Genomic DNA, 26,379 nt, shown 5'->3' with positions numbered 1-26,379 from the left:
ACTTATCATGAATTCCTTCTGTCATCAGACAGTAATCAAAAAGGCAACGAGCGCCTCTCAAGGCGAACGCCTGCAACTTGCAGTCACGTGCTGCGGCCTCTGAGATTAACATGGCATCTGTCACCGTCTCGGAGTCCCGCGATAACGCTCGCTAACAGACGCTCGCGCACGCGCCGGCGGATGCATTCAGCCGCCGCTGCCACGTACATCTGCCAGAAGTTGAAAGGCAACGAGCGCCGCTTCACGGAATTTATGCTGAACTAACTTCAACTAAGGGAGCCGCCGCTACGATGGGAAAGTGAGCAACGCGGCAGGCATCTAGTAAAGGGGGCATTGGAGTAGGTCATAGAATAAAGAACCAACTTTGACTAGGTGTTCTGTGACGAGACGGCCTCGATGTGTCTCTTGTCAGTTAAAGCCCCTTTATTGTCGGTCGGTCGCGAACGCCACCTCGCGATGCTTGTACACAACTGAGGTCAGGCCCGTTGCGCTGGTAGCTCAAGGACCTGAACATCGCCCCGACCACGGAGCCCTCGGGGGCGATGTTCAGGTTAGCTCAAGGCTCGAGCCATCCCGCATGCATCCATTCAAGGAGACAATGGCCCGCATTACCTCGTTTATCTCGTGATAGCAGCCGCCGCCAGAGACTTTATACGGGTGTCACACGGCGCACTTTAGATCGCGATCAAGCCCGATCCGGGTCGAATTTCTCGGTTGTGATTGGCTCCTTTGCACAAAATGCGCGAGAGAGCCAATCGCAGTCGAGAATTTCGATCCGGATCGGTGCCGATCGCGATCAGAAGTTTACGTGTGACACCGGTGTTAAGTTTCGGTTCGTGGCGGTATGCGCTTCTCACATAACTTGGCAAGAAACTCTACTAAACGAAGCTACTTTAAGCATAGAGAAACGCACATAAACAACGTGTATATTTTTCTATTCGTTAGGCTTTAGCGCTTATGCAACACGTATATTCACTGTCATGCTGACTGCGAAAGTATTTTTGAGTGATGATGATAGTGTTTAGAAGAAGCCTGACGTCTGCCGCCGACTTGCACAACTCCGACATTCACCTGACCAAAAACACTCGTGTGTTTAGTCATGTGACCAACCAGCATGGCTAGCATTTTGGAGTACGGTGGTAGTGGTTGTGCATTCCTTTCGTTCATATGACTGGAAGAAGCCTCGGTATGGAGCTACCATAAAAACGGAGGTGTGCCATGGGTGCGAGAGACTCGAAGCCTTGTTCAATTACCAATGAAGATGCTTCCAAAAGAGGTAATAGTTCGTCTGCGACGAGGCCCGTCGGCGTTGTTAAGCCTAAATAGCTTGCCGAAAACTGATGGTGATTTTACGTAATAATGTGGAAAAGCGACCTGCGAACGAGCAACGGCGTTTTTCCTAGTGGCGAATCGTCAAAGACAGTCGTACATTTACGCTAAAGTTGACATATGTTTTGCGACTGCAATAGTGCTGCTGTTATCTCACGATTGTTTACTCGTTCATTCAGACCGTTTACCTTTTTCGTTATGTTTTAGTCCCTCTGGTTATGCTCAGTATTCTTAGCCAATAGATTGGGGACCGAACACCGGCGTACTTATCAATGTTTTGACACGATTTGCTAGAATAATCTGAGTGAGCACTACTTTCTCCGGGGCAGCAGACGTGCCCCTGGCTCCATCAGCTGTTCCGCCTTGACGTCTATTAAGGGTTAAATCGCTAAGGGAGGCTAGGTTTGCTTGCAACATAAACGTATTCTTTCGACTACTGATGTTGTCTAGACGCGGTAGCTACACCCGACACCTTCGCAGATGCGCCGTTCTGGTCCGAAGCTGAGGTAACTCAGTTTCGTGCATATTACGCGCGTTCTACTCACATAAACAGCTTTGGTTATAATGTGCACATCCCATAGCGGTACTGGCGAAACGTGCGTCTGTTTACAGCGCTGAAAGTGCGAACTAGTAAAACGAAGAAAAAAAGGTTCTGGTAGGCGTTTTCTTTTTTAAATTTTTATTCGGAATGTGAAGTATATTGGTGATGTGCTGAACTTATTCTTGCTGATGACTGGGCGCCTAGCATCATATTTGAGTTAAGTGTTATCACTGTCATGTATTTGTATCTATGTGCACCGTTTGCAATTTTGTTGGTATTTGCTACACTTGCTCTGCAGCGGCCGAAAACAATGCGTCTATGCTGTGCCTTGTGTTCTGTTTGCGCTTCAGCTGTGATTAGAATTTTTGTGCCACATTTTTGTACAACCTGAACTGTTACCTGCAGCAAGGCCTGTGTGCTTGTGAGTTAAAATTATGTTCATGGAAAACAATATTTTGCATTAGTCACTATGTTCCTGCAGCCATTAAACTAGTTCAAGAAGGTGATTTCTGGCCTTTTGTGTTTGGATCCGCCACACATTCAGCTAATTTCCCATGGTAGCCGTCACGGTGTTGCAGAATTGCAGTGATATGCTGGACGTCATTAAGGGAGCCCAGTATTGTCTTTTCAGCTAAACTGCACCACTCATTTTATTCAAAGGAAGATTTTGTTCAACGATAGATGCTTCATGCAAAATAAATTTGAAGTGTGCATAATTTGCAGTAATGCCAGACAAACTATGCAGATTTTGACGTTAGACAGAAAAGTGGCACTGTCTGTCAGCACGAGGAGGAAGCTGCTCCTCATTTTATCCTTTCTAAAGATCATTTGTCCTTGCCACCATTGCCACCATTTGTCCTTGCCACAGTGCCACCATTTTTCTCACTGAGAAAAATTTTTTCAATCCAGTACTACTGTGCATAACATGTACTTCCGATTTCATCACAATCATACGCCCATTTCTAATACTGCCAGACCAGCTACAGGACAAAGGTGTCTCCCAGAGATCTCAAGTACCCATATCTTGTGCTAGCTGATTCCAAGTTGTGCCTGCGAATTTCTTAATTTCATCACACCACCTAATTCTCCTGCACCCTCGACTGTGCTTGCCTTTCCTTGGTACCCATTCTGTAACTCTAACACACCACTTATTATCAGTGCAGTGCATTACTTTGGATTTATTCTCAGCTAAATGATGAATGAACCCGCTGTGGTTGCTCAGTGGCTATGGTGTTAGACTGCTGAGCATGGAGGTCGCGGGGTCGAATCCCGGCCATGGCGGCCGCATTTCAATGGGGGCGAAATGCGAAAACACTCGTGTACTTAGATTTAGGTGCACGTTAAAGAACCCCAGGTGGTCAAAACTTCCGGAGTCCTCCACTACGGCGTGCCTCATAATCAGAAAGTGGTTTCGGCACGTAAAACCCCATAATTAAATTTCTTTTTTCTAAATTGTGAACGAATAGGCCATGCCTCCATAACATGCCATTGAACAGATGAAAAGTTGTCATTGTGTGAAAATTGTGAACCAGAAAAGCGTCGATTAAACAAACACTGCAGGAATAGATAACTCGAGCTAAATTGAAAAACTAGGCATCTTTTATTAACGTGTTCACCAGTCACAGTGAGAACAGAGCTTTTGCAAGCAAGGAAAGAAGAAAATCAGAGTAGTGGTACTACTGTGATACCTCAGATCTGACGTGGGAACTGGCCGACTCGCAGAGAGCAGCAGAGGGATTGGGGATTACTTCAACCCATCCGTTTTGGCACAGGCTTTTCAAATTGAGGAAAGGCAGCGGGACCATTGGTGAAAATTTTCCAGGCAACAGTCATATACCTCAGAGCTTCCTTCAGTTGATAGTCGGCATTTGGGTTGTCCACTTCTCTTGTGTCCGTGCCTGCACACCTTACCCCTTCATTGCATTATGAGTTTATATATTCCCAGACAAAAAACTGTGGTAGACTTCCAGACGAATCGTCTATCAATCTGGCTTGGCCTGATAGTTTCCTTTAGTGTCCCTTTAAGGCATGAAATGTGTTTACTTGTCATATCATTGCAACAAAAATGAGGTCTTTTAATACCATGTAGTGTCTTGCCTTCTGTGACCAGCTACTAGGGAGCTGACATAAAACTGCCAGACTAGCTGTGTTGATGCCTTGTGTGCTTGGCATGGCACATTCCATCAACTTGCGCGGTTTACTTTCTAAATCTTTCAAAGTGGCTTGTTTTCTCATGAGTGGCAATTTCAAAACCACCTGGCTTTTATCTTACTCAAATCTCATAATACAGTTATGGCTAACTTTTAATATGTCATATGATTTTCACCGATTCGAACATTGGCGCGCATCAAGGTTTTACCATATCCTTCATTGTATACTTGTAGACCATTGGCAGGCACTGAGAGGAAAGCTACAGGGATGGAGCTTTTACACATGTATTACTGTCTAGTCGAGCAGAATGTGAAAGTGTTTTCTGTTTAGGTTTAGTGAGGCAGATACTTAATCAGCATAGCTTGGTACTTGCGATGGTTTCACATTTGTCAAAACTTGGGAAGAGCAAAGGAGAAAATAAATTTCAAATTGAACACTTAGTGGTGCATTTTATATTACATTAGTACAAGTGCTGTAGTAAGTAAAATATTTATCTTTTTGGCCTCCAAATTAAATGTGATTCAGGCTTTGGGACTATTTTCAGGAGTGCTGTCAGGCATGTGCTTATTACCTCTGTAGCATTCCCTCATTGCCACAAGAAGTTGTCTGCGAGTATAGATATTAGAGTTGAAAAGAATGAGACAAAGCAGGAATGCAAATAACAAAGTGCTGACTTGCAACTAACGTTTATTGTGGGATGGAACATACACTGGAGAGAAAAACTGCAAGAGGAAAAAAATCTGGACAAAGTGATTACGTATAGTTTCATGCAGCATGCCACTAATCCAGCCACATACATGGGGGTCACATGAGAGCAGGACATTGCGACATTTAGACATTTGCTGTGGCACGCTTGGGCACCCCCTACGCTGCTACTCGTTTTCAGGGTCGATGCAGCCGCATAGCAGGCTGAACAAGCTCGAACAAGTACCATTTTAAAATGTCTGTGTCATACTCCTTGGTTTATTATATTTTTCATGACATCACAACACTGTAGAAATGAAAATGAAACTAGGTGCAGTAAAGCTGTTAGGTTAAATTATTTGGGGCGCTCTTAGGATTTAGAGTGTTTTTTTCTAATGCACAAAAGTCCCTGGCCTTCATTTAAAGCAAAAAAAAAATAAGGAGTTGAAAATATGTCAGTACCCCTTTAAGTGTGTGCACATAAACTATAAGTATGGCTTGCTTGCTATATTGACACACGTCACAGTGTTGGGCGTTACACAGGTGAGCGCTAATTTTTGCTCATGATGACTTACTATTATAAATAAGCATTTCTTTGATTGCACTCAAGGTTTTTCTTGCTTGCTATTCTTTGAGGCATTAATTTGTGTGAGAGAGAGATCTATTTGAACTTGGAATCTTTTTCATGGCATATCTTCACTCCATTGGAATGACATTGCTTCAGTTGCTTTCTGAGCTAAATCTGTGTCAGATGTCTGAAAGAAGGCTGCCATGTATACGTAACAGTTTTAAGTGTTTCAAGGAGTGCACCCATGCACTTATAATTTAGGACTGCCTCTTCAGCTTGTTGCATTTCCTTTAGGTGCAGATGCTTTGGGTTAGTATAATAAAAAGAAGGGAGCCAAAGAATACATAGGATTCACAATGCAGTTGTTGCTTTGGTAAGACAACACCCCTTTTTGATACATTGGCTATAGCCTGAGGTTTCACTTGTTGTGATGTTCACTTTGACATTTGCAAGCTCGAATTGTTATCCCCTGCTATTTTTAGCAGTTCATCGCGGTCAGCCATCCATCTTCATGACGAAATGCAGTTTCATGATAGTGTAGCAATTTTATTACAGTGCTATTCCTTTCTGTGTTTCTTCAGTGGTTTGAGCGGCACTCTTCCTGCTCCTGTGTTAACACTATTATCGGCCAATCATGAATGGTGGCTGACAAGAAAGAAATAGAACTGAGCGAAACAAATCCTTACGTTACACTGTGTCGTAGTGTTGCAAAGGCACTTCAACTTTCACTGATCTAAATCTTGAATTTTGACATGTGTAAGTGCTTCAAGTGTGGTAAATCAATATTGGAGTTCTACATGGGCCTGTACGAGCACTTATCAAATAGCTTTGTTTAGAGTCAACTTATTTCAAGTGTCTCTGTTTGTTTGTTCAGTGGCCCTGGGTAGCATTTATTGTCTTCATTATTCAATTTCTCTATCTTGTACAATTCATTAGCTGGAGAGCAGTATTTTGATTTATCATCACAGCAGGGTTTTAGCTCTGTAAGCAGTCTTGACAACCTCGGCTAGCTATGAGCGATTGTCACTTTTTACAGTGAAGCTGTATATGGCTAGCTGATTTGTTTGTCCGTCTGTCGCCTGTGCGCTGAGAACTGCTCCTGCGCGCTCCCTTGCACATATGAAAAAGAGAGAGAGAGGCACACAATCGGCTGCACCAGTAGTGACGTTGCTCTCCATCGCAGCTGAGCGCGCACACAGCAGTTTCTTTTAGGCTCCGAAATGGGTAGGCCATGCGTCATACATACTCCTGAGGAGCAGGCAACTTTCGATCAGCAACACTGTGAGCAGAACTGGGAATGAGCTCATCTGTGCCGTGCCAACACTGCAGCCCAGGCACAAGAACAGTCTTGTGCAGCCGAGTGCAAGCAGCAACTGTGTACCAAAGACCCAGCAGCCTCCCAAGCCATTGTTCAATGAACCATAGGGATTAACCTAGTGATAAGCACCAGGGCTGCACGTTTCAGCTTCGTGGGTTAACCATCTGTATGGAGTGCATGGGCGGTGATTTTTGGCTTTATGATACAGTTCTTGTTGTATCATAAGAAGCCAACAAACACTGACACCAAGGACAACACAGGGGAAATTACTTGTGCTTAATGAGTGAAATTATTATTTAATTTTTAAGCACAAGTAATTTCCCCTATGTCGTCCTTGGTGTCAGTGTTTGTTGGCTTCTTATGATATGACTAATAAAATCGGGCTCCTCGGTTAACCCCCTTTCTTCTCGTTTAGTTCTTGTTGTAGGCATTTTATGATCATAAATTTTGTTATATTAGATTTTCTACTCTATTTGTTGACATACTTCTATGTTCTAACCATGTTTAAAGCATATATAAGAAAGGAAGTCATTATGGTAGATTATGCGGGAGAAAAAAAAGCTCTTAATCCTTTAATGACGGTGCATATACATACGCAAAAAAAAAGGTCATTTTCTATGGGTGCAAAACACGTTGAGAAAAAGCATTATCCATGAAAATATTTCGCAGAAACTTTTTCAGCAATAGGGGGGAAGACCAGGTAGAGAACTAGAAGTGGGCTTCATCCCAAGCCACTTATGGCTCCATTTGTTCCTCAGGGTAGTGTTTTAGGACCTTTGCTGTTTTTAATATATATAAATGATTTAGTAAATGTAATTCCACCGTCAGTGTCAATAAGATTGTTCGCAGATGACTGCGTTGTATATAAAGAAATAACATCAATAGAAGACCATCAATTGCTCCAAGAATCCTTGCTTACAATATGTCACTGGTGTGAGGAATGGAATATGGATTTAAACATTGCTAAGAGTGTGCTTCTCCGAGTTACGCGAAAAAGAAATGTTAGCTATTACCAATATTGCCTCCACAACAGTCACATTAGGGAGGTCTCGCAATATAAATATCTAGGAATAACTCTTAACAACCGATTAACCTGGGGCACTCATATCTCTGAGATCTGTTCAACTGCATTCTCGAAGCTCTGTTTCTTGAGATGAAAATTAAAACATACTCCTAGCCATATTAAGCTCTTGGCTTATAAAACTTTCATCAGGTCCAAACTTTAACACTCCTCCCTAATTTGGGACCCCCCCCCCCCCACTAAGAAAGACATCTTTCAATTAGAGCTTGTTCAGAGAAAGGCAGAACGTTTCATTTTTCATAAATACAGAAGATCAGACTCCCCAACACAGCTTATGAAGGACAATAATATCCTGTTGCTTAGTACACATAGTAAACTGAACCGCATTTCTTTCCTTCATAAAATTTTGGCAGGAAGGCTTAGCATTGCTGCCCCCTCTTTCCTCAGACACTCCACTACTCGAAGGACCCACCATTATAGCGAACACTCATTACAGCCTATATTTGCTAAAACAAACTCATTTAAGCACAGTTTCTTTCCTCAAACAATACCTGATTGGAACGCGCTTCCTGAATCAGTTTTTCGATCTCCTGACGTGGAACAGGCCCTTGAAATTTTGTTTCTTCAGTAGAAAGGAAACAATTTTCTTATGGGAAATTTCAATGTTCATTGCTGTCGTTTCTGCTCTGTCATCTTTTAATTTTTGATACTGTTGTATGTCACATGCAATGTAATTTTTCTTTTTTTTTGCATGTGTGTGCTGTTATGATTTGTGTTTTCATGCTCCTCCTGCTTGGACCAAACTGGCCTGAAGTATTGTAAAAAAAAAAAAAATGGAATTTGCACAGACAGCTCTCGTCATATGTGACACCACTGCAGCTGGAGATCTTGCATCACTCTGTCATGTCTGAGCGTGCATTCGAAATGAAACGAGTCACCTGCCACACCTTGCCCTGTGTTCCTGCTCTAAACCAACAAATGATGCTAATTGCCTGTTATTTAGTGCTGAGCGAAGACATTTAACCAGCAAAATTCGTACTCAGTACCGAAACTCTACAACTTTTTTTTTAATTGTATGTTGCCTGTAGGCAATGCCAGCCCTTAAATGGTTAAGGGGATAAAGAAATTCCAGCCATATCATTGAGGAGAGCCAGTATATTTCACTTTTCCTTTTTTTGCCATGCTTTGTTCTTTTGTATTATGAACATTTGTGTGTTTTTTATGGCGCTTAGTTTTATTAGTGGGTAATGAGAGTGAGACAGAGCTGCCAGGCTGGTGTCATTCATGCGCTTCGTATTCACACGCAGTGACTGAATCCGAGTTGAAGCGACTAAGGGATGCCTTCAAGAGGGCATCAAACCTTAGTGGCATCATCACAAGGCAAGCGTTCATCAAGGAAGTGCTCGGTGAATTCGTACCTCTCAAGCTAGCCGAGGTAAGCAAGGCTCTTCGTCAGTTCCCACTTTTTTAAAACTGTTTCTCAGGTTCCCTAGATAACTTGTTCATCTTGCTTTTAAAGCTTATTTTACTTGTGTGGATAAATTAATAAAACTTTATATATTAATAATCTCAATTTGAATATGCAACTTTTTTAGTACTGTGTTAAACTCGTGTAAGGGCCACACTTCTTTTGCAATTTTGACAACCGCTGGGGCTCTTGCCAGTTTTTCCAGTAGTGCAAAAAGCGAACATTATTCTTTTCATAATGAATTTGTTTGTTCCTCTGAGTGCACCCCTCTTTCTGTATGGACCACCAATATACGCATTTTTTGTCCACGCCGATGATGTGGTGAGCTGCCTGCCTGCTGCATTGCTTGATGCATGCCAAAACCTTTAGCTTGAACGGAGCATCACACGCTGTCACGCGCTTTTTTCTAGCAGCTTTGTGTAATGATGCTGCTGGCCAGACTAGCCTTAAGCAGGCTATGTGCTCTTTTCTTTTTTTTTCCCCCACCTTCTTTAATTTTAGGTGTAAAAGTTGAGGGTGCAGCAGCTCTTAATGAGTGTATGTGGTATGTTGTTCTTAGTGCATTGTTAAACTTGGGTACCAAACTGCAATTTGTATGTGGGTAGTGAAGCAAAAATGAAGTGCTACCTGACTTTGCATAGTACTACTTGACCAGCTTCACCACAACAAGCTTTTACAATAAAATTTCTTGGAAGTAGTTTCATTCGGTATCAGTAACAGAACTGGAGGTATCACTTGTCCAAATTGAGTGAGTTGTCATATTTATGGTAATGAGAAAATGCAGAAAACATGTGTAAGAGAGGGTAATAATTGTCATGTATTAGCGGTATTCTATATGGGAGACACTGGTTTGGAACAATGTGCCGTGCTGCATGTTATTCAGTGTACCAAATGTCCTTTCAAGGAGGTTGGTATAAACACAGAATGTTCCTATACTTTTAAACGAGAATTTCAAGCAGTTGTATCCACCATTTGACAACAACAGTCATTCAAGGTGTCTGGGTTAACTACTTCAGAGATACTGGCTGTAAACCATCGGCTGCACCTTTGACTAAAGTTGTGATTGACTTGTCGCTACAATAGGCATCTGTTATTCTAGAACATCAGGCAAAATGAAAATTCTGTGACTAAGCTACAAGGGGTCATAGTCGCAGTTCACTTAAAAATGCAGGGCTGTTGCAAAAGAGGCTTAAGTACCAAAGCAGCATTATCACATTGGTTGCGAAACAGATGTCATTTTTACACGTTTGGTTAGACGTTACTTTCTTCAATTTCATCTGGCTGCTTTTACTGTGTACTGGCCTTGTCTTATTGCCATTGCCAGCCCACTTATTCATTGCTTTGTCCTGTCTCTACACAGATTCCTACAGCATACAGAGTGTAGCCTTATCTTGTTTGCAGTAGACATAACCTTGCTTGTCTTTGTTACTGCACATCCTTTGTGAAACAAAACTGTTGCATACACTGGGAGATTGTGTCACTGTTAGAAATATTTTGACCTTCTCTTCCTTTTTGTGGCATGCATTTACAGCCATTGTCCCTGTAGCAACCTCTTATGAGGTTAATACAAGGTGAAAAACAAATATATTGGAGTGACATGGTAGTATATATAATTTGCAGGTATGTTTAAGTGAAGGTATCTCTGCTGCACTATATAGTTGTACATGTTAGCTTTCAGTGCAACAAAGATGAAGACAGGTATTTGTTGTGCTGAAAGCTAACATGTACTTGTTGTGGCAACTCACCAAACAATGTGTACTACTCAATGAATAGCCTTAACAGCTGTTGTAGTAAGGTTTAATGGAAGAAAATTGTATTTAAGAGCCTCCAGCATGCTCGTTATCTTCCTTACTACAGTCTGCTTCATTTTAGATGACTTTGCCAAGACTGCTGTTCTATTGCCACTCGCGTATAGTCTGGCTGATATAGTTCTAGCATACAAAGAGAAATGTATTGCACATCCCTTTTTCCTTTGTCTTAACAAATGTGTGTTGTCTTTCTTACATATTTGTTGTTGCAGTTGGGCTCTTGTTCAGCTGATAAAAGGTGGTTTTTATTTAAGGTCAAGATTTATTCTGCGCGCTGCCTTTAATTGCGAGCAACATACGCTCTATAAATAGTGACCCTGGTGTTCTGCTTCAGAATTTGAGTCTGTATGGTCAGATCTTGGCCATGATGGCCAAATTTGCTTGGGAGCAAAATGTAAAAGCACTCGTGTGCTCTGATTTATGTGCAAAAGCTCCAGAGGACCATAACTAATCGGGTACCCTTCACTGCAGTGACCACATTACCCTGCAGTGAAGCTTGCAGTGTTAAGTATCAGCAATAATTATACTAGAAACACCATACTCTGCTCATATTCTGAGCATGTATGACTAAATAATGTTGGGTTCTCACCTGTGCTCTTGGGACAAAAGAACGACAACACAGTAGTACAAACAATCACAAGAGCATTTATTGCACCTTTCATAGACTAATGCCTGCTAGCCAAGTTCCTATCCACAAAACATGCTGATGTGTGCGCGACAAATTGCAGAAGTCTGACTCACCGTGACCGAATAACGAGTGAATATGTTCGCCCCATGCTGGACACCAACGCCTGGTCGTTCGTGCATACGGTCACGCGAACGGTGGCACGTTCGAACAATCGTGCTCATCCATTCTGGGGTAGGCCTCGCGTGACGGTCTCGCAGAAGCATGGATCAGTGTAAGCGCAGACCATCCGTGCCGCTTGCCGGCCCCCGAGCCAAAGAGGAAGAGCCTTCTCATTTTTGCGCCCAAGTAACCCTTCTGTTAGGTGGCGTTAACAGAGCAACACTCGCACCATCTCTCGTACTACCCTGCAAGCCTACCGATGGCCACAGTAAAGCCACGTGGCGAAGCCGGATTACAGGAGGCGGGAGCTATGCAAGAAAACATCAGGGGATGCGTGAGAGTCACGCATCCCCACACTACAGATAGCTAGACATTGTTATTACAGCAGTCACATGGGGCAGATGACATCTAAATGGAATGGCCACCTCCAAGCAAACCTTGTCTATATGCTTATTATTCTGATGGCCTACAGCAGGGCTACACTGCGCTATGCTATTGCTGTTGCACATATCAAAAGAAAACTGAAATCTTCAGAGATTCTTTCTACATATTGTGCAATAGTACTATGGGCCTACATTCAACAGATATGTTTCAAATATAGGTGGCATGATATTTGTTCTGCTCCGTTGACTGTGTGCATGTATTTCACAAAGAAGGTTGGTAATCTTGTATACCCAGACTTATGAATGGTTTTATGACCTTTCACTGGTTCATTTTGTGACAGCATCCTGAGCTGCAGGTATTTCTGTCAAATGTGATTGAAAGCAGTTGGTGTTTTTTGGCTTTTATTTGAACAGTCATTTTTACAGTGCATAGATGAGCTTTCCAACCCTTCACTGAGGTTCCGCATTGATTCTTGTCTGTGTCCAGCACATCTTCCAGGCATGTGGTGGCACGAGCAAGGGCATCACCTTCAAGGACCTCCTCTGTGGCCTGGTGCTGCTCACACGAGGCACCCGCGAGGAGCGCATCCGATGTGTGTATCATTGCACCACTTTGCGCCAAATTTCTAAGCCTTTTTCTTTCTCTCTTCTTGCCCACCTTCTTTTCATAGTTTACCCATCTGACCTCCTGTATTCAACCTTTCTGATATCACTGTTTGGCTTTGCTCATTCCTTCTTTCACTGCGCTTCATCTATGCATTGTTTTATGACCCATACACCTTGTGCTGTTCTGCTCGACTAACATGCTTGCTAGCTTTTTGATTTATTCTTTTTCATTCCAGTCCTATGAGCAGTGCTTTTCTCTTCACTCTATAGGCTGGAGACGTTTCTATCACTTTCACGGTTGATGCCTGTTCTGATGCAGCATCGCTACTGTCCGTTCAGACTTGCCAGACATTTCATGTGTAAAGTGGCTTAGCTTAGTAGCACTTAATGTTGCCTGCACTTAATGGGAATAATCTTAGCACAACATTCCTGATGCATGTCAAAACTGCAGGGGGAAGCATGCTGGGTGCACATCCTTTCTTGTCTGATTGTTTTCGTGGAGAGATAGGCACAAAGGTTTGAGTGCTTGCTGGAAAGGCGGCAGTGTGTACATGGTTCTTGGTCCTCCCTCCCCCCTTCCCATTCTCTCTGTTGTGTTTGCAGTTATTTTCAACCTGTATGCAAACGAAGGAGGCACACACATCCACAAAAATGACATGATCAAGCTGGTGCTTGCCTGCGATGGCGGTTTCATTCCAGAGGCGGTGGCTGACTGCTTTCTAGAGGTGTGGCACTTGTTTCTCTTCTAGTGGGTTGTGGCTCTCGTCGAAGGTTTTTGGGGGATGGTTTAGCATTGTCGCATCGTAACAGTTTTCCTCAATGTGAAGTTCGAACTTGAATGTTTACTTTATTGTATGCATCATGTAGGGCAGGGTGCTGACAAGCACAGATAAGAGGTTGAGAGATGATTTGGATTATGTTCCTAATGTATTGCTATGTGTTGACTTCTGTGCACTTTATTTCCTGACCAGCCTGATTGGCATGGTTTATATAAGCACTGCAGGTTAGCTTGCTAACCATGTGACTGCACTGTAGCATCACTGAGCAACGAATCGAATATACAGTAGAATACTTTCTTAATAGTTATTGAATAATGAACAGCCGTTTTCACAATTAATATAAAATTGTAGTTCAAATTGAAGCAGTTTTCATAAAGTTAGCAAGTATGTGTCATTACGTTGCACATTGTAAAGTATTGTTTATTAAAAGTACAAATGGCACATTTGGAACAAATGAGCAGTTTGTTTGCCTACACAGGACTCCTCAGGGGGTTTGTATGATTGCTGTATATCTGTTAGTCTGGCTCTGAGTGATGTATCCTGCTTCACTACATAAGTTATTATATGTTTTATGCCTCTATGTCTGTGGAGAGGAATTTTGTCATACTTTTGCTCCGGTTTTGTTTCATTGCACGCAGTTGACATTTTGAAAAAAAATAATAATTTTTATTTGCACAAAGACAAAAATGTTCGAAAACTATTCTAAAGATGTGTGCATTTATGAATGACTGTTCAATTCAAAGGTTGAATTGAATAAGACACTATACAATTTGTTTCTTAAATGTTTTCAATATTTGTCCACTCCTAATAATGACACCTCATGCTGAATTTCAGCAGCATATACAGTAATATAGCCACAGTGGCACTTTGCCATCCATTTCTTTTTTCCATCTTTAGGGCAAATTTCTTTATGTTTTGGGAATATGAACAAATTTGCCCACAAGCAGCTTGTGTTGTATATCTGACAGGGTCTTTTTTGCAGACCTGCATGAAACTTTATACGTCTATGTAATCTGCTCTTTGTCGGGAAGCAGAACTTGTTGAATAAGTTGCAGCTTGCAGCAAAGTTTATAATGCCTTTTTGGGAGGCGGTGCAAAGAGGTAGCTGCTGTAGCCACGGTTCATTTAGGCCGGCCAGCCATGGTGCAGCGATGTCTCGGAAGTGGCAACCACCGCGGCCACTCAAGTTGAGCGCGCTAGCGTGCTCTATTCTTGCGTTACATGCACGTGAGCCCTCTTCTTCACCGGCTTTGGAGGCGATAGTTGTGCTGCTACCCCCCCCCCCTCCTAGTGCGAAGCGCAATTGAAATAAAGTCCAGTGGTAAAGCCCAAGTAAAGTGTGCAGATGGTGTCTTTGTTGGTAGTGTTGGGTTCACGCAGTCCGGGAGAGATGTACCAGGCAGCACCGGCAGCATAGGTTGTGAGTGAAGCGCAGCTACCGTGATGCCGTAGTGCGAAATCGTGACCTGCTGCAGGTTCTCGTAGAAGCCCGGGCCTGTACAAGTTGGAGCTGAAAAGTAGATCGTCTAGCAGCACGGGACTTGTGTGGAGATAGCGCAAGTGTTGGTCACTCACGATGTAGATGTAGAAGTGATACTAGAGCTGAAGAGAATGCATGTTAGAGCTTCCCTTGTGAAACTTTGATAGGCCATGCATCTGCGGAAGGTGTGAGCACAGCAAAAACAGCTACTGGTGGTGAAATCTTGAATGCCAATAGCATCAGGGTTGCGGTGGTCGCTAAAGGCATCATGAAGATTGCGCTTGTGGCGTCGCCATGCCTGCAAGGTTGAACTTTGCACCTAGTGGAGCCGGTGGGAGAGCCTCTGAATCGGTGATGAATGAGTTGCCCCCGAATGGAAAGCGGGCAGCTTGTGGAAACGTCCAAGGAAGCAGAGTGACGGGCCGTAGAGGAGCTGAAAGCACTTGCGTTTGGTAAAATGAATTCCTTAGAAAGAGTCGTCACGCAGCTGCCTTTGAGCCAGGGAACAAGCTCACAGACTGAGTAGAGCTTTGATGCTGAGGACGGCGCTTGCTGACGATCGGCAAGGGTGGACGTAGGCGATCTGGGCTGACAAGACGGGGAATGACGTAATGGTCCAAATGGCGAGAGCTGTTGTGAGTGAGCGCTCGAGGTAACGTAGTGAGCAAGGCCGGGGATGACAGCTGGAGCCTGGAACGCAGCTGGAGCCTGGAACACAGTCGGAGCCTGGAACTTTGTTGAGAAGAAAGGGGCTGTCCAGCCGAATGACCAGATGCCCTGCATGTTGATGTAGAATTCGCGGACACCCTACAGCCGCAGGACGTCTGCCAGACCACGTGAGGCCACGTCACTCGTGTTCGCAGAATCGGTACGCTGACCCTGGCATGGCTGGGCTTGGTGGTCTGGGTCACCAATTTGTGGGAGAGGCAGCATAAAGAGGTAGCTGCTGTAGGCATGGTTTATTTAGGCTGGGTAGTCATGGTGCAGTGAGATGTCGGGAGCGGCAAACTCAGCAGCCGCTCAGGTCGAGTGTGCTAGCGTGTTCTATTCTCTAGCTACCTGCACCTGAGCCCTTTCCTTCGCCTCCTTTGGAGGTGATAGTCGCACCGTTACACCCTTTCCATTGTTTTCTCTTCCTATCGGCGATGCTTACTTGTGACAAATTAAAATCTTCAGCTATGTTATGTATTTCTTTGCATATTCTCTTTTTCTCTTCTGCCCAGAGTGAGAAAGTGACCTTTGAGGAGTTCCAGGACTGGCTCGAGCAGCACCCAGATGCCACCTCACTTACAAGATGGCTCCTGAACGAACCGTCATCTGTGACCCTGTCAAACGATCTGGAGACACCCACCTTCTACCAGACACTGGCTGGAGTTACTCATTGTGAGTTTGTGTATGACATAGACCTTTTTTACTGCACCAAACAAAACTGCAAGCCTGGCCTCACCAGGGTTTTTATTTCTTTGAAATACCCTGCACCGCAAGCCTTTATGTGGTGCAGGTTTTTCAAAGTCTTTCAGTTAAAGGGCCCCTCACCAGGTCCCATAGCAAATTTTAGTTATACGCTGGAAGTTATGTGTCCTCTTGGGAGCATTCTGCCACAAAAAATTTTCTAATCGGCTCATTAATAGCTGAGATAGAAATATCTCAGTGCCGCGAACCCATGATTTCAGTGGCAAGCTCCACTGCCAAACGAGACAGACACTCTCTCCAGTCGCCCCGTCTAGCCTCTGCAAGCGAAATTCCTTCCCTGCTCTCTCCCATACCGGACCTCGAGGATCACATGACGCATACATCACGGCCCTACCTTCATTTTTTTTTTCTCCTCACTTTCTTTCTTTCTTTTTTGCTGCTCTGTGCATTTCCACTGACGGTGTTGGGTGCGAGCTGTTGTGATTGTCTCATATCGTGCAGTTAACGATTTTACGTGCTGTGCGCATAAGGACACCTGACTAGCGGTATAATTCAGTGCTACACGAATACTGAGGCAGAGCAAGGGGATCGCAGAGCATGATCACGCGCTGGAACACGGTAAAAAATGGCATCGTTTCGGCACCTGCGCAGGTGACTGCACGAACGTGGGAACATGCAGACAAAGTGGAAGTACATCTCCCTTGCTTTGTGCAAAGTGAAACAAAAAACACACAGACATTCCGGTTGTGTGTTTTATTATTTCTCTAAACTTCAATTTGTCAGTTCAAGCAACATTGAAGTCACGTGTCACTACGAGTGACGTCACACTGCAAAAGGTACGTAGGCACAGGGACACGAGTACTTCACCGTCCAGCTTGGAGCGCGGTCGTCGCAAGGGAAAGGGAAAACGGTGTTTGGATTGAAATTTCAAACCTTTCTGCGGTGCGTAGCGATGTAATTCTTTGCAAACGTGATCGTTCGCATGCATTGTATGCTCTGTGCTTTTCAGCTCAAAATGGCCAGACCTGGTGAGGGGCCCTTTAAGTCAGCATTGGTTGTGCTTCGTCACTTTGCCTCACTTCCTGTGAAATGTGTTTGAGGTTCTTGCGTGCCCTGCTATGCAGTGGAAGAGACGGACATCATAGAGCTGGAGAAGCGCTACTGGCAGCTCAAGACTCAATCTCGGACGGGGCGCTTTGATCTTGAAATGCTGGGGCCACTCATTTCACCACCTGTGCCTCCTGTTCTTTGCCAAGGTACCTGCTTGTTTTTCCGAGTGTTCATTTTGTAACTGTCCACTTGCAACACTACTCACTGAAACCAAGAAATTTATTTTTCAGGTTAGTTTAGTAGAGAACCATTTGCTAGCTGTATGTGCAACATTGTTGAAATTCATTGACAGTGTAAGTTGCACCATTTTTTTTTTTAATATGCTATAAACACATTTTGTTGACTGTCATCGTGAGCGAGTATGACAGCTTTGATAATGTATTTGTTTAGTCAAGATAACTCTCCTGGGGAGTAGTGGCTTTGGTCTGGCACTGCTAAGCATGAGATCACGGGTTCAATTTCTCACCATGGCTGCTGCATTTCAACGGGGGTGAAAAGCAAGAATGTCTGCATACCATGCATTGGATGTACCTCAAAGACCTCAGTGGTCAAAATTAATTGAGTCCCCTACTGCGACATGCCTCATAATCATGTTGTGGTTTTGTCACATAAAACCACTGAGTTTCATTTCTATAGTCTAGATCTATTCTGGTAATTTTTAAGTATTCATTTTAAGGCACAAATGTCATTTTCAAAACAGGAGAAAGCGTATGAGAATATTTATCACTTTTCTTGTTTGCCACAGGTTACTTTGTCAAAATGTATTGTTTGGTTAGTTGGATTTCATATTTTCAGATTAAGATTTGTTTAAGTAAATTGCATGAAATATTACTATAGTTGCGGACAACTTTTCTTTGCTATGACGCTAAAGCTACGGGGGCAAGGCTTCTGCACATGCCTGTACTCGTACGCAATGTAGTCTGGGAGTGCTCGGCACTGGTTTCGGTTTCGCCAACCTCGTAGAACCTCTTTACTTTAGTCAAGGCAGATACAATTTAACTCGGCGTGAATCAATGTTAATTCGCATACAGTCGACTCCCGTTAATACGAAGTTCACGGGGGCTGCAAAAAACTTCGAATTAAACAAACTTCCAATTAAGCACAAAACACAAAAAACAGCACTTGTGGCTAAATCGAGTATTTTCTCTAAGAAAAATAGTCTGTCATCTTGCTTTGCTTCTTCTTGCCGAATCGCGCTGCTGAAAGCAAGTTCTGCAGGCTGTAGATGTGGCGGAACGCTTCTTCCGCGTTACCTTCAGCGGCAAAGAAGCGCTCCGCAAGAGCAAGGCCCGCAGCTACATCGGCAGCCTTAGATTGCGGCTCGCCTTCAACGTCATCGTCGCTTTCCTGGGTCGCTTCCTGGGGCCGAATAATCTCTACAATTTCGCTATCCGTCAGCGCACCGCACGTTTCGACCGCCTTGTCTATGGCGACGTAATCTTCAAAATTGACGTCCCCGAGAGCATCACCAAAATCAGTGCCGTCAAGCTCGCTTGTTGACGCTTCCTCCGTAGAAATTTCAGAGGCATCCTCCGAAGAAGTTGCCACAAAACCGCAAGCCCTGAAGCAGTTTGCGATTGTTTCTTGCTTCACACGATCCCATGCTCGCGCCAACATGTGGACGGCACTAAGCAGGCTCACCTCGTACTTTGTGGAGCTATCCATACACAAAATCATGCGCTCGAGGAGGTGCCGCCTGTACAGGACTTTAACATTCTTGATGATGCCTTGGTCCATTGGCTGCAAAACAGCCGTTGTGTTTGCAGGCAAAAATGCGAGGCGTATTGCACTCAAGGCTGGCACATTCACGTGAGCACTGCAGTGATCGACAAGGAACAACACCTTGCGGTTCGAAGCAGCAAACTTGCGGTCCAATTTGCTTATCCAGCTCTTGAAGATTTCGGCCGTCATCCATGCTTTTTTGTTCGCCTCATAGTCTACAGGCAGCGTCTTCATGCCTGTAAAACATCTCGGCTTCGCGGCTTTCCCGATCACAAGTAACCGACATCGTACCGTGCCAGTCATGTTTGCCGCGATCAGCACCGACACTCTCTCCTTGCTGCGTTTGCCCCCAGCACAATCGTCGTCCTTGAATGTCAGGGTCTTCTCTGGTAGAAGCCGATAGAAGAGTGCAGTCTCATCTGCATTGAAGATGTCTTCTGGTCTGTATTCGGCGAGATATTCACGCAGCTTTCCGTCCTTCCACGTGGCGCATGTTTCCTGGTTAATGGACGCCTTTTCACCACACACGCTCTTGAAAACCAGGTCATGGCGATCTTTAAAGTGCGTCAGCCATCCATCTGACGAAACGAAGTCATCGATCCCCAACATTGCTGCAAGCGTTTGGGCTTTCATCGCAACGATGTCTCCACTGAGAGGAAGTTTGTTGCTCTTGGCCTCCCTAATCCAAACCAGCAGAGCCTTCTCCAACTCTGGGTAAGCGCCGGTGCGCATTCGCTTCCGAGAAGTCTTGGGACTTGTCGTTCTCAAATGCATCCATTATTGTGCGCTTGTTCTTGATGTAGTTAGAGAGCGTGTTCGGCTTGATCCCGTACTTCCGCGCTATGTCTTGTTTGGCGGCACCTCGCTTCTCAACTTCCTTCAAAACCTCGACTTTCGTTGCCAGGTCGAGCGTGTGATAAGAGCCACGGTTTGCCATGGCTATAAACTGCGTGACTAGGTACAGTCAATTCCGAATCACTCGTGGAACAACCTAGCCTACGAGCTTCCCGCACAAAGGCGCTCAACCAACACCATGCCAACACACGCCTCGACATACGCTACGCACGCTGCAAGACTAATCTCGCACAATCTCGCCACTGCTAGTATGCAGCGCTGCGTGCACCTATGGCACCCGCGTGGCCTCCGCGATCAGCTCAGGCCACGCGCGGCAGCCGCGTGTGGCCCCTGGCGGGAGCCACTTCGCCTCCTGCCGGAGTTGATCGCGGAGGCCACGGCAGCCGTAGCAATGAATAATCGCGTCGCTCCAAGAAGGATGGCGTTGTGGGTGGCTGCAGTGGCGATGACACCAACGCAAAGCACGGAACTGTTGCAACACTTGAAAAATTGCACATTCTACCAAAAAATGACGGTCACCTCGAGGATCCCGGCTGAAAATTAACTTCCAATTAAACAATATTACTGGATGAGGACTTTGAATTATCGAGCGATTTCTTCTATAGGATTACATGCAAAACTGACGGGACCAGCACTTCACTTCTAGTTAACCGAAAATTCCAATTAAGCGGCTTCGAATTATCGGGAGTCAACTGTACTAAGTTTTGAACAGCGAGCATCGCAGCCTGAGTCGGAGCTCTGAAGCAGCCGTATGGCGTCGATTAGGACTTGGATGTGCAATTGATGCTGGCATCGGTAGAGCTGGCGCAGCAGTCAGCTCGCCCACTCGTTTGTACATGCCGATGGTTGCGATTCCCATATGGGTTCGCTTGGTTTCCGCGCAGACCCTGGACAAACTTTTTTTGTGTGCTTCAGCAGTCTTTTGTTGCTCAAGTTGGCCACCAGCCTCTCAGGGGAGTTGATTTGCGGGACAGCAAGCAACGAACACTCATCAAAAGATACGGGCGGCATTTTACGTTTGATGAATATGCAAAACGTGCAACAATCTCCGGTGTGCGAAAACTCTGAAGAGCAACCTAGAAATACAATAAAATACCGGTGAATGTTTCGTATCATTTCAAATAAGGTGCTGCAAAAAGCAAAAAAAGTATTGTTTTCTATTTCTCTTGTAAGAAAACGGGTGCAAAACTGCAGGTAAGCAGCAGTGAAAGAGGCGCGCTTCATTTCCGTAGCCTTCGCTTCATAGCCAAGAAAAGTTGTTCGCAAGTATAACAGTCGGAGGTTCTGTGGTTCGTTATGGTGGCTAGCAGTGCAAGAGAACACATGAGACAAGAAAGGGCGATAGGGATGATCACAATGCGATTTCTGATTGTCCCCAAAAGGTGCATTGTGACCATCCCTGTCTCCTTTTCTTGTCTGTGATCTCTGGCGCTGTTTACCACTTCTGTTTTGTGCAGTTCTTCTTGGACTCAGAAGGGAGGCAGCAAAGAATTAATAAAATTATAAACTGTGTGCTTGTGCAGGGGAATTTAGGCACTGGCAAGCATGCTATTACTGTAGAAAAAATTATGGCGTTATGCATGCCAGAACCATGATATAATTATGAGGCACTGTTATTGTAGAAAGCCTACAAGCTATGCATAGATGATAGCCAGTGCCATTTAAGAATGTCCACATTGACAATTTCATTCCAGCAGTAAAAGCATTCATGACTGCATCCGATATGCTATAAACTTGTGTAAGAAACCAGTTGGGGCTTTTTTGCTTCATTTTGCCAAGTATTCAGGTCTTGTTCAATAAGAAGTGCTCAAGAGTATGTCAATCCAGATTTGTGATAAACAAAACATAACATGAGGGAACTATAAAAACACTGGTGCTTTAGCTGGTCAAATGCAGAAAAGCCATATACTGGAATAGATTTTGTGAAGTACTGGCACGGTTCTATAGTGCACAAAGTAAGACCTTGGTGGACATAAAATCAAATTCTTGTTCATGCCTAGGTGTCGGTGATTGCAGCAGTATGTCTTGTTCCAGGGATCTTCAATGCCTTTGACGAGAACAGGGACAACCACATTGACTTCAAGGAAATGGCCTGTGGAGTTTCTGCATGCTGCAGGGGACCACTCACCGAGCGGCAGAAATGTAAGCTGAAATGTCAGTTTTTCTTTCTTTTTAAGTGTAAACTCCGTGGTTGAAAACCTAGACAGCAACAGCTTCTACTGTATGAGATCATGGTAGAGCATTTTAAAGACCAGCCTGTCTTTCTTCTCTTTTTTTTTTTGTGCATGAAAAAAATATATAGATGCAAGCATGTCAACAATGTGGGTGTCATATGCTGCTTGTAATTGCTAGGCCTTCTCTTGTTTCAATTTCGCCTTCCTTTTTTTGATCTGGCCTTTTTCGTGCAGTACAAACATTAAGTAATTTCTCCTGTGTTGTCCTTGGTGTCAATGTTTGTTGGCTTTGTATGATATGACGAATAAAAATCCGGCCCCTCGGATAACTCCCTTTCTTCTGTTTGACTTTGATGCATAGCTTAATTGTCAAAAGTGCATATTCAGTGGCTCATAGGACGTTAGTGTTAGTAGGCTATAGAAATGTCTTTTAGTGAAAGGTGAAATGGTGTGACTGACTTCTCAGTTTCTGATGTTGCACAGCTTGAGCAGTGGTAGCAAGTGGTAGTGGCATGATGGTAGCTTGCTGGCTAATTGAGGTGAGAACTGTGAGCATATTGTTAAATGGCCTCTCACCAGGCTTATTTGAATATTTTGGTTATGCCCTGGAAGAAATTAAGTCTCTGGCATTGTGTGACAAGAATTTTTTAAGAGGGTGTAGTGATAGCAAAGATAAGAAGCAAATGAAATGTTGCGATACAATGGTATGACGAGGAAAGTTGCTCTCCCCACACCAGATGCCCTCCCCACGACAGATGGCCTTTTCCATTGCTTCAACCAGTGCCTATCAGGGGCCATTCCTGCCCTGGCCTCTCCTCTCCCATATCAGAGTCCTTATGTCATATAATCATGCCACTCACTTTCACTCGTGAAGTTTTTCTGCTGACTGGGGCACAGCTCACAGGGTCATTCTGTGTGAACAGAAGTGAACTCGGTGTTTCAGTATATTTTCACTTCATAGAAAAAAAAAAGTTAATACAGGGAAGGAGCATAGTCAATGACATGCCTGTGCTACCAGTTCCCACTGGAACTGCTGGAGGTACCATGTCCATGAGGAATGGCTCTGTGTTGCGCAATTATTGTTGTGCAGGGGAGCTAAACATTGCATTTCTCATGCTTTGCAGTCTGCTTCAAGGTGTTTGACCAGGACATGGATGGCATGCTGTCACGGGAAGAAGTGGGCAACATGCTAAATCTGCTGATGGTGCTACACCAGGAGGAAAGAAATGATGAGGTGAGCACTCGGTTTTCCGTCATTGCAGTTCATAGCTATTACAGTCGAATATGGATAACTTGAACTCGAAGGGGCCTGAAAATTTATTAGAAATAAAAGCAGTTTGAAAAAAAAGGACTTGTTCTTGAAGTATTTGCGCACCATAGCATGGTGCATGAATGATGTGAGTCATGAAATATTGCAGTGCGCAAGCACACAGTGAGCGGGGACCACTAAATGCTCACTTTCTGATAATGGCAGAAAATGAAACTTCAGGGAGCAGGCTAAGCTGGCGCCGGGCCAGTGGGGCTGGCGGCGCTGGCACGGAGGCGGGCGCACGCTGAGACCACCGAAGGTGAGGGAGCTTAGAAGGAGGGCGAGGCGAGCGTAATTGCGAGGAAGGGCGAGAGGGAAGCGGATTTGCTTTTCCGCCATATTGATGGGCGGCACTAATTACTTTTCACTGAAGCAGTGTAGTTGCCAAGGCCAGACTGGTCCTCCACTGCTGCTTCCCTTTGAGTGCGCATGTGCATTTTCCTTCGTCTGCTGACAGATCAGCGCTGTGTTTACATTCTTCGTCCTGCATTTTTAGCACGAATCATGTCTTATCATGAGGACGAAGTCGTTGCCACTGATCATAATCGTGTTGGTGGCCTCCCTTCTGTTGTGCCGTTGCCGCGTTCAAAAGACAAGGAGAATGAAGTACTGGGTGTCACTTTCGCATTCTTGTGTTCAGGGTCTGTCTTGTCGTACAGAATTGGATGTGGTGCAATGTATCCAACACCCTTTCCATCGGGACGTCTCAGTTCAGACTAATCATTGTAAAAAAACGAGTGCAAACAAGTCCGAACTGAGCCAACCAAAATAAGCGCGAACGAGAGCCGACACTAGCAGACGATAGTGCGAAACAAGGGATCCGGCTGAACCAGACACGAGTACGAATAGAGCGGTCGGGCAGGTCTGCATGACACCATTTTCCTGCATGTGCATCGCTGTAGGGGCCGTTCTCATTGATCTCCTCCGCTTGCGGCTCCCTTGCCACCGTAGCGAGCCACGAAAAATTGGCCAGGGCCAATCCCTCCTGTGGTGTGCGTTTGTGGCTGTCGTATTATGGTGCTACGCAGAAACAGTGGCCATGCCACTTGCGAGAGGGTGAAATTTCCGGCACATTTTTGTTTTCTTCACGTGCGGCATTGAGTTTTATTTCTATGGCGGGGTGAGAGAAATGCTGGTCGGAGGCGGCGCTGCGGGATTTGGCGCGCTCGTGAGAACATTGTTGTAGCACGGTATGTTCGAATAAACCGTCGCAAATGCTTGCACGTTCGAATTATCGCATTTTTTTGTCCATTGGAATACACATAAATTTGATTGGACCACACCGTCAGTTCGCATGAACCGGAAGTTCGAATGAACGAGATTAGACTATATTACAAGCTATGTGACGGGCACGGGACCCAAATTTAGCATTGCGGCTCCTTTGGCCTGTGTCTACAGTACATAGGCAAGCAGGGCTTTGTTTGAAGCTAGTCGATGCACCACTGCTGTGTGATTAATCCTACGCTACATGCTGTAATCAGAGTACAAATGTCAGTGGAATCGTGGGTATTAAAATGCTGTCACAGCTGCTGAGTACTGTATATGAGTTTATAATCTTCTCAGGTTTCATACTTACGAACCTAAAAGTTCCATAGAGTGCTTTGGAAGCTCTCAGTCATTCTTCACTTGTACTGTTTGCCAAGGCTGATGCAGTCAGTGGCATCACCAGAACGTTTTCTTTTTCTCTGTTGCTAAGTGCATGCACAATTTGTCTATTTCCAAGCAGCTTTAACCTTTTACATGCCTAACTTTTCTTTTTCCAAAATATTCCTGTGTTTTTCATGGTTGATTCATTGTGAACATTGCAGTGATGGCAGTTTATTTGTCATTTACTCTTGTTTGTTACCATCATGTATTTGAGTTGCAGATTTGCATGTCCACAGAAACAGTGTGCACTTAAACTCCTTCATAACGAAGGCTCAGGACCTCCAAAATTCTTTGTTAGACAGGTCGCTTTGTAAAGGTCACATACTGTATCGCTCACAAATGTGTAGGCTAAGTATGTTGAAGAAAAGAAAAGCAGCTGCTTGGTTTAATTGTCTTGCGCGTGTGCAGCCTTTGAAAAATGTTGTTTTGGTTTAAGTAAGGTACCATTTATAGTGAAAACACTCGTAACCATGGCAATTTACGCTATAAGCAAGGTATGCTGTAATTACAATCCCAACTAAGGATGTGTAATGCATTCCTACTTGTATGTTTAGAATAACGTCTTCGATCATAGTGCTAGTCATTTATTTTTTGCGGTAATGCCCATGACGGATTGCCCATTGTCCTCATGCGCTGTACATGTCCTCGGTCCCTCTAGGGCACATGTCGCGGTAACGGATCACCTATCGCACTATGCTAAAATGTTATATAACAGGAGCACATTACGCTGTAGTAAGGAGTGTTGGGATCCGGTTCTGGTGTGCATGGTTCATACTCGGGCAACACTGAGTGTCGCTTACCAATGCCTCTGAGGCGCCTAAAACATGGTAGCTGGCCAGTGCTATACTGGGGCGTCATACTGAGCTGGCTAAGAGGAACCATGGCGTCGTTCGTATCTATCGCCGAGAGTTGCTTGTTGCTGAGATGAAGTCAGGAGGTTGAAGGTAACGAGAAACAGGTTCATCTTGCATATTACACAACTGGCTCCAGATAGGAGAGCATGCTTGATGTATGAGACCTTTATATGTGTGAGCTCGTTACATGTCTGAGCACACGTGTCAGCACACCTCTGCCCCAAATGTGTCCGCTTTTAGTTCCTTATCCTAGTTCCCTACACAAGGGAATTCAGTGACCCTGTTACGGCCAATCAAAGTGGTTTTACTGTTCACAGAACTCTGCCTATGGTCGTACCACATTACTGGACTGTGCCTCTGATGTCCTAATTT

At 44.5% G+C, this 26,379-nt stretch overlaps 1 protein-coding gene across 7 annotated transcripts in view; it reads left to right on the top strand.

Moving 5' to 3' along the window:
• The first annotated feature begins 1,076 nt into the window (after positions 1 to 1,076).
• Positions 1,077 to 26,379, top strand: part of Usp32 (Ubiquitin specific protease 32) — a 99,990-nt gene continuing 74,687 nt past the window's right edge. For 3 of the 7 annotated variants that reach the window (XM_075684524.1, XM_075684527.1, XM_075684523.1), the window contains exons 1-8: positions 1,077 to 1,276; positions 8,920 to 9,047; positions 12,546 to 12,651; positions 13,268 to 13,389; positions 16,147 to 16,306; positions 17,461 to 17,592; positions 22,058 to 22,165; positions 23,322 to 23,431. In XM_075684524.1, coding sequence (XP_075540639.1) covers positions 1,219 to 1,276; positions 8,920 to 9,047; positions 12,546 to 12,651; positions 13,268 to 13,389; positions 16,147 to 16,306; positions 17,461 to 17,592; positions 22,058 to 22,165; positions 23,322 to 23,431 — 924 coding nt within the window. In that variant the 5' untranslated portion in view covers positions 1,077 to 1,218. Of the gene's footprint in view, positions 1,277 to 8,919; positions 9,048 to 12,545; positions 12,652 to 13,267; positions 13,390 to 16,146; positions 16,307 to 17,460; positions 17,593 to 22,057; positions 22,166 to 23,321; positions 23,432 to 26,379 lie in introns of those variants that run through there. The other 4 variants (XM_075684521.1, XM_075684525.1, XM_075684526.1 and 1 more) reach the window with 4 other exon arrangements.

The sequence above is a fragment of the Dermacentor variabilis genome, chromosome 3 (genome assembly GCF_050947875.1).
Source record: "Dermacentor variabilis isolate Ectoservices chromosome 3, ASM5094787v1, whole genome shotgun sequence".
Taxonomy (NCBI): domain Eukaryota; kingdom Metazoa; phylum Arthropoda; class Arachnida; order Ixodida; family Ixodidae; genus Dermacentor; species Dermacentor variabilis.
The sequence above is the reverse complement of the archived record's forward strand: the minus strand, read 5'-3'. Positions and strand labels throughout refer to the sequence as shown.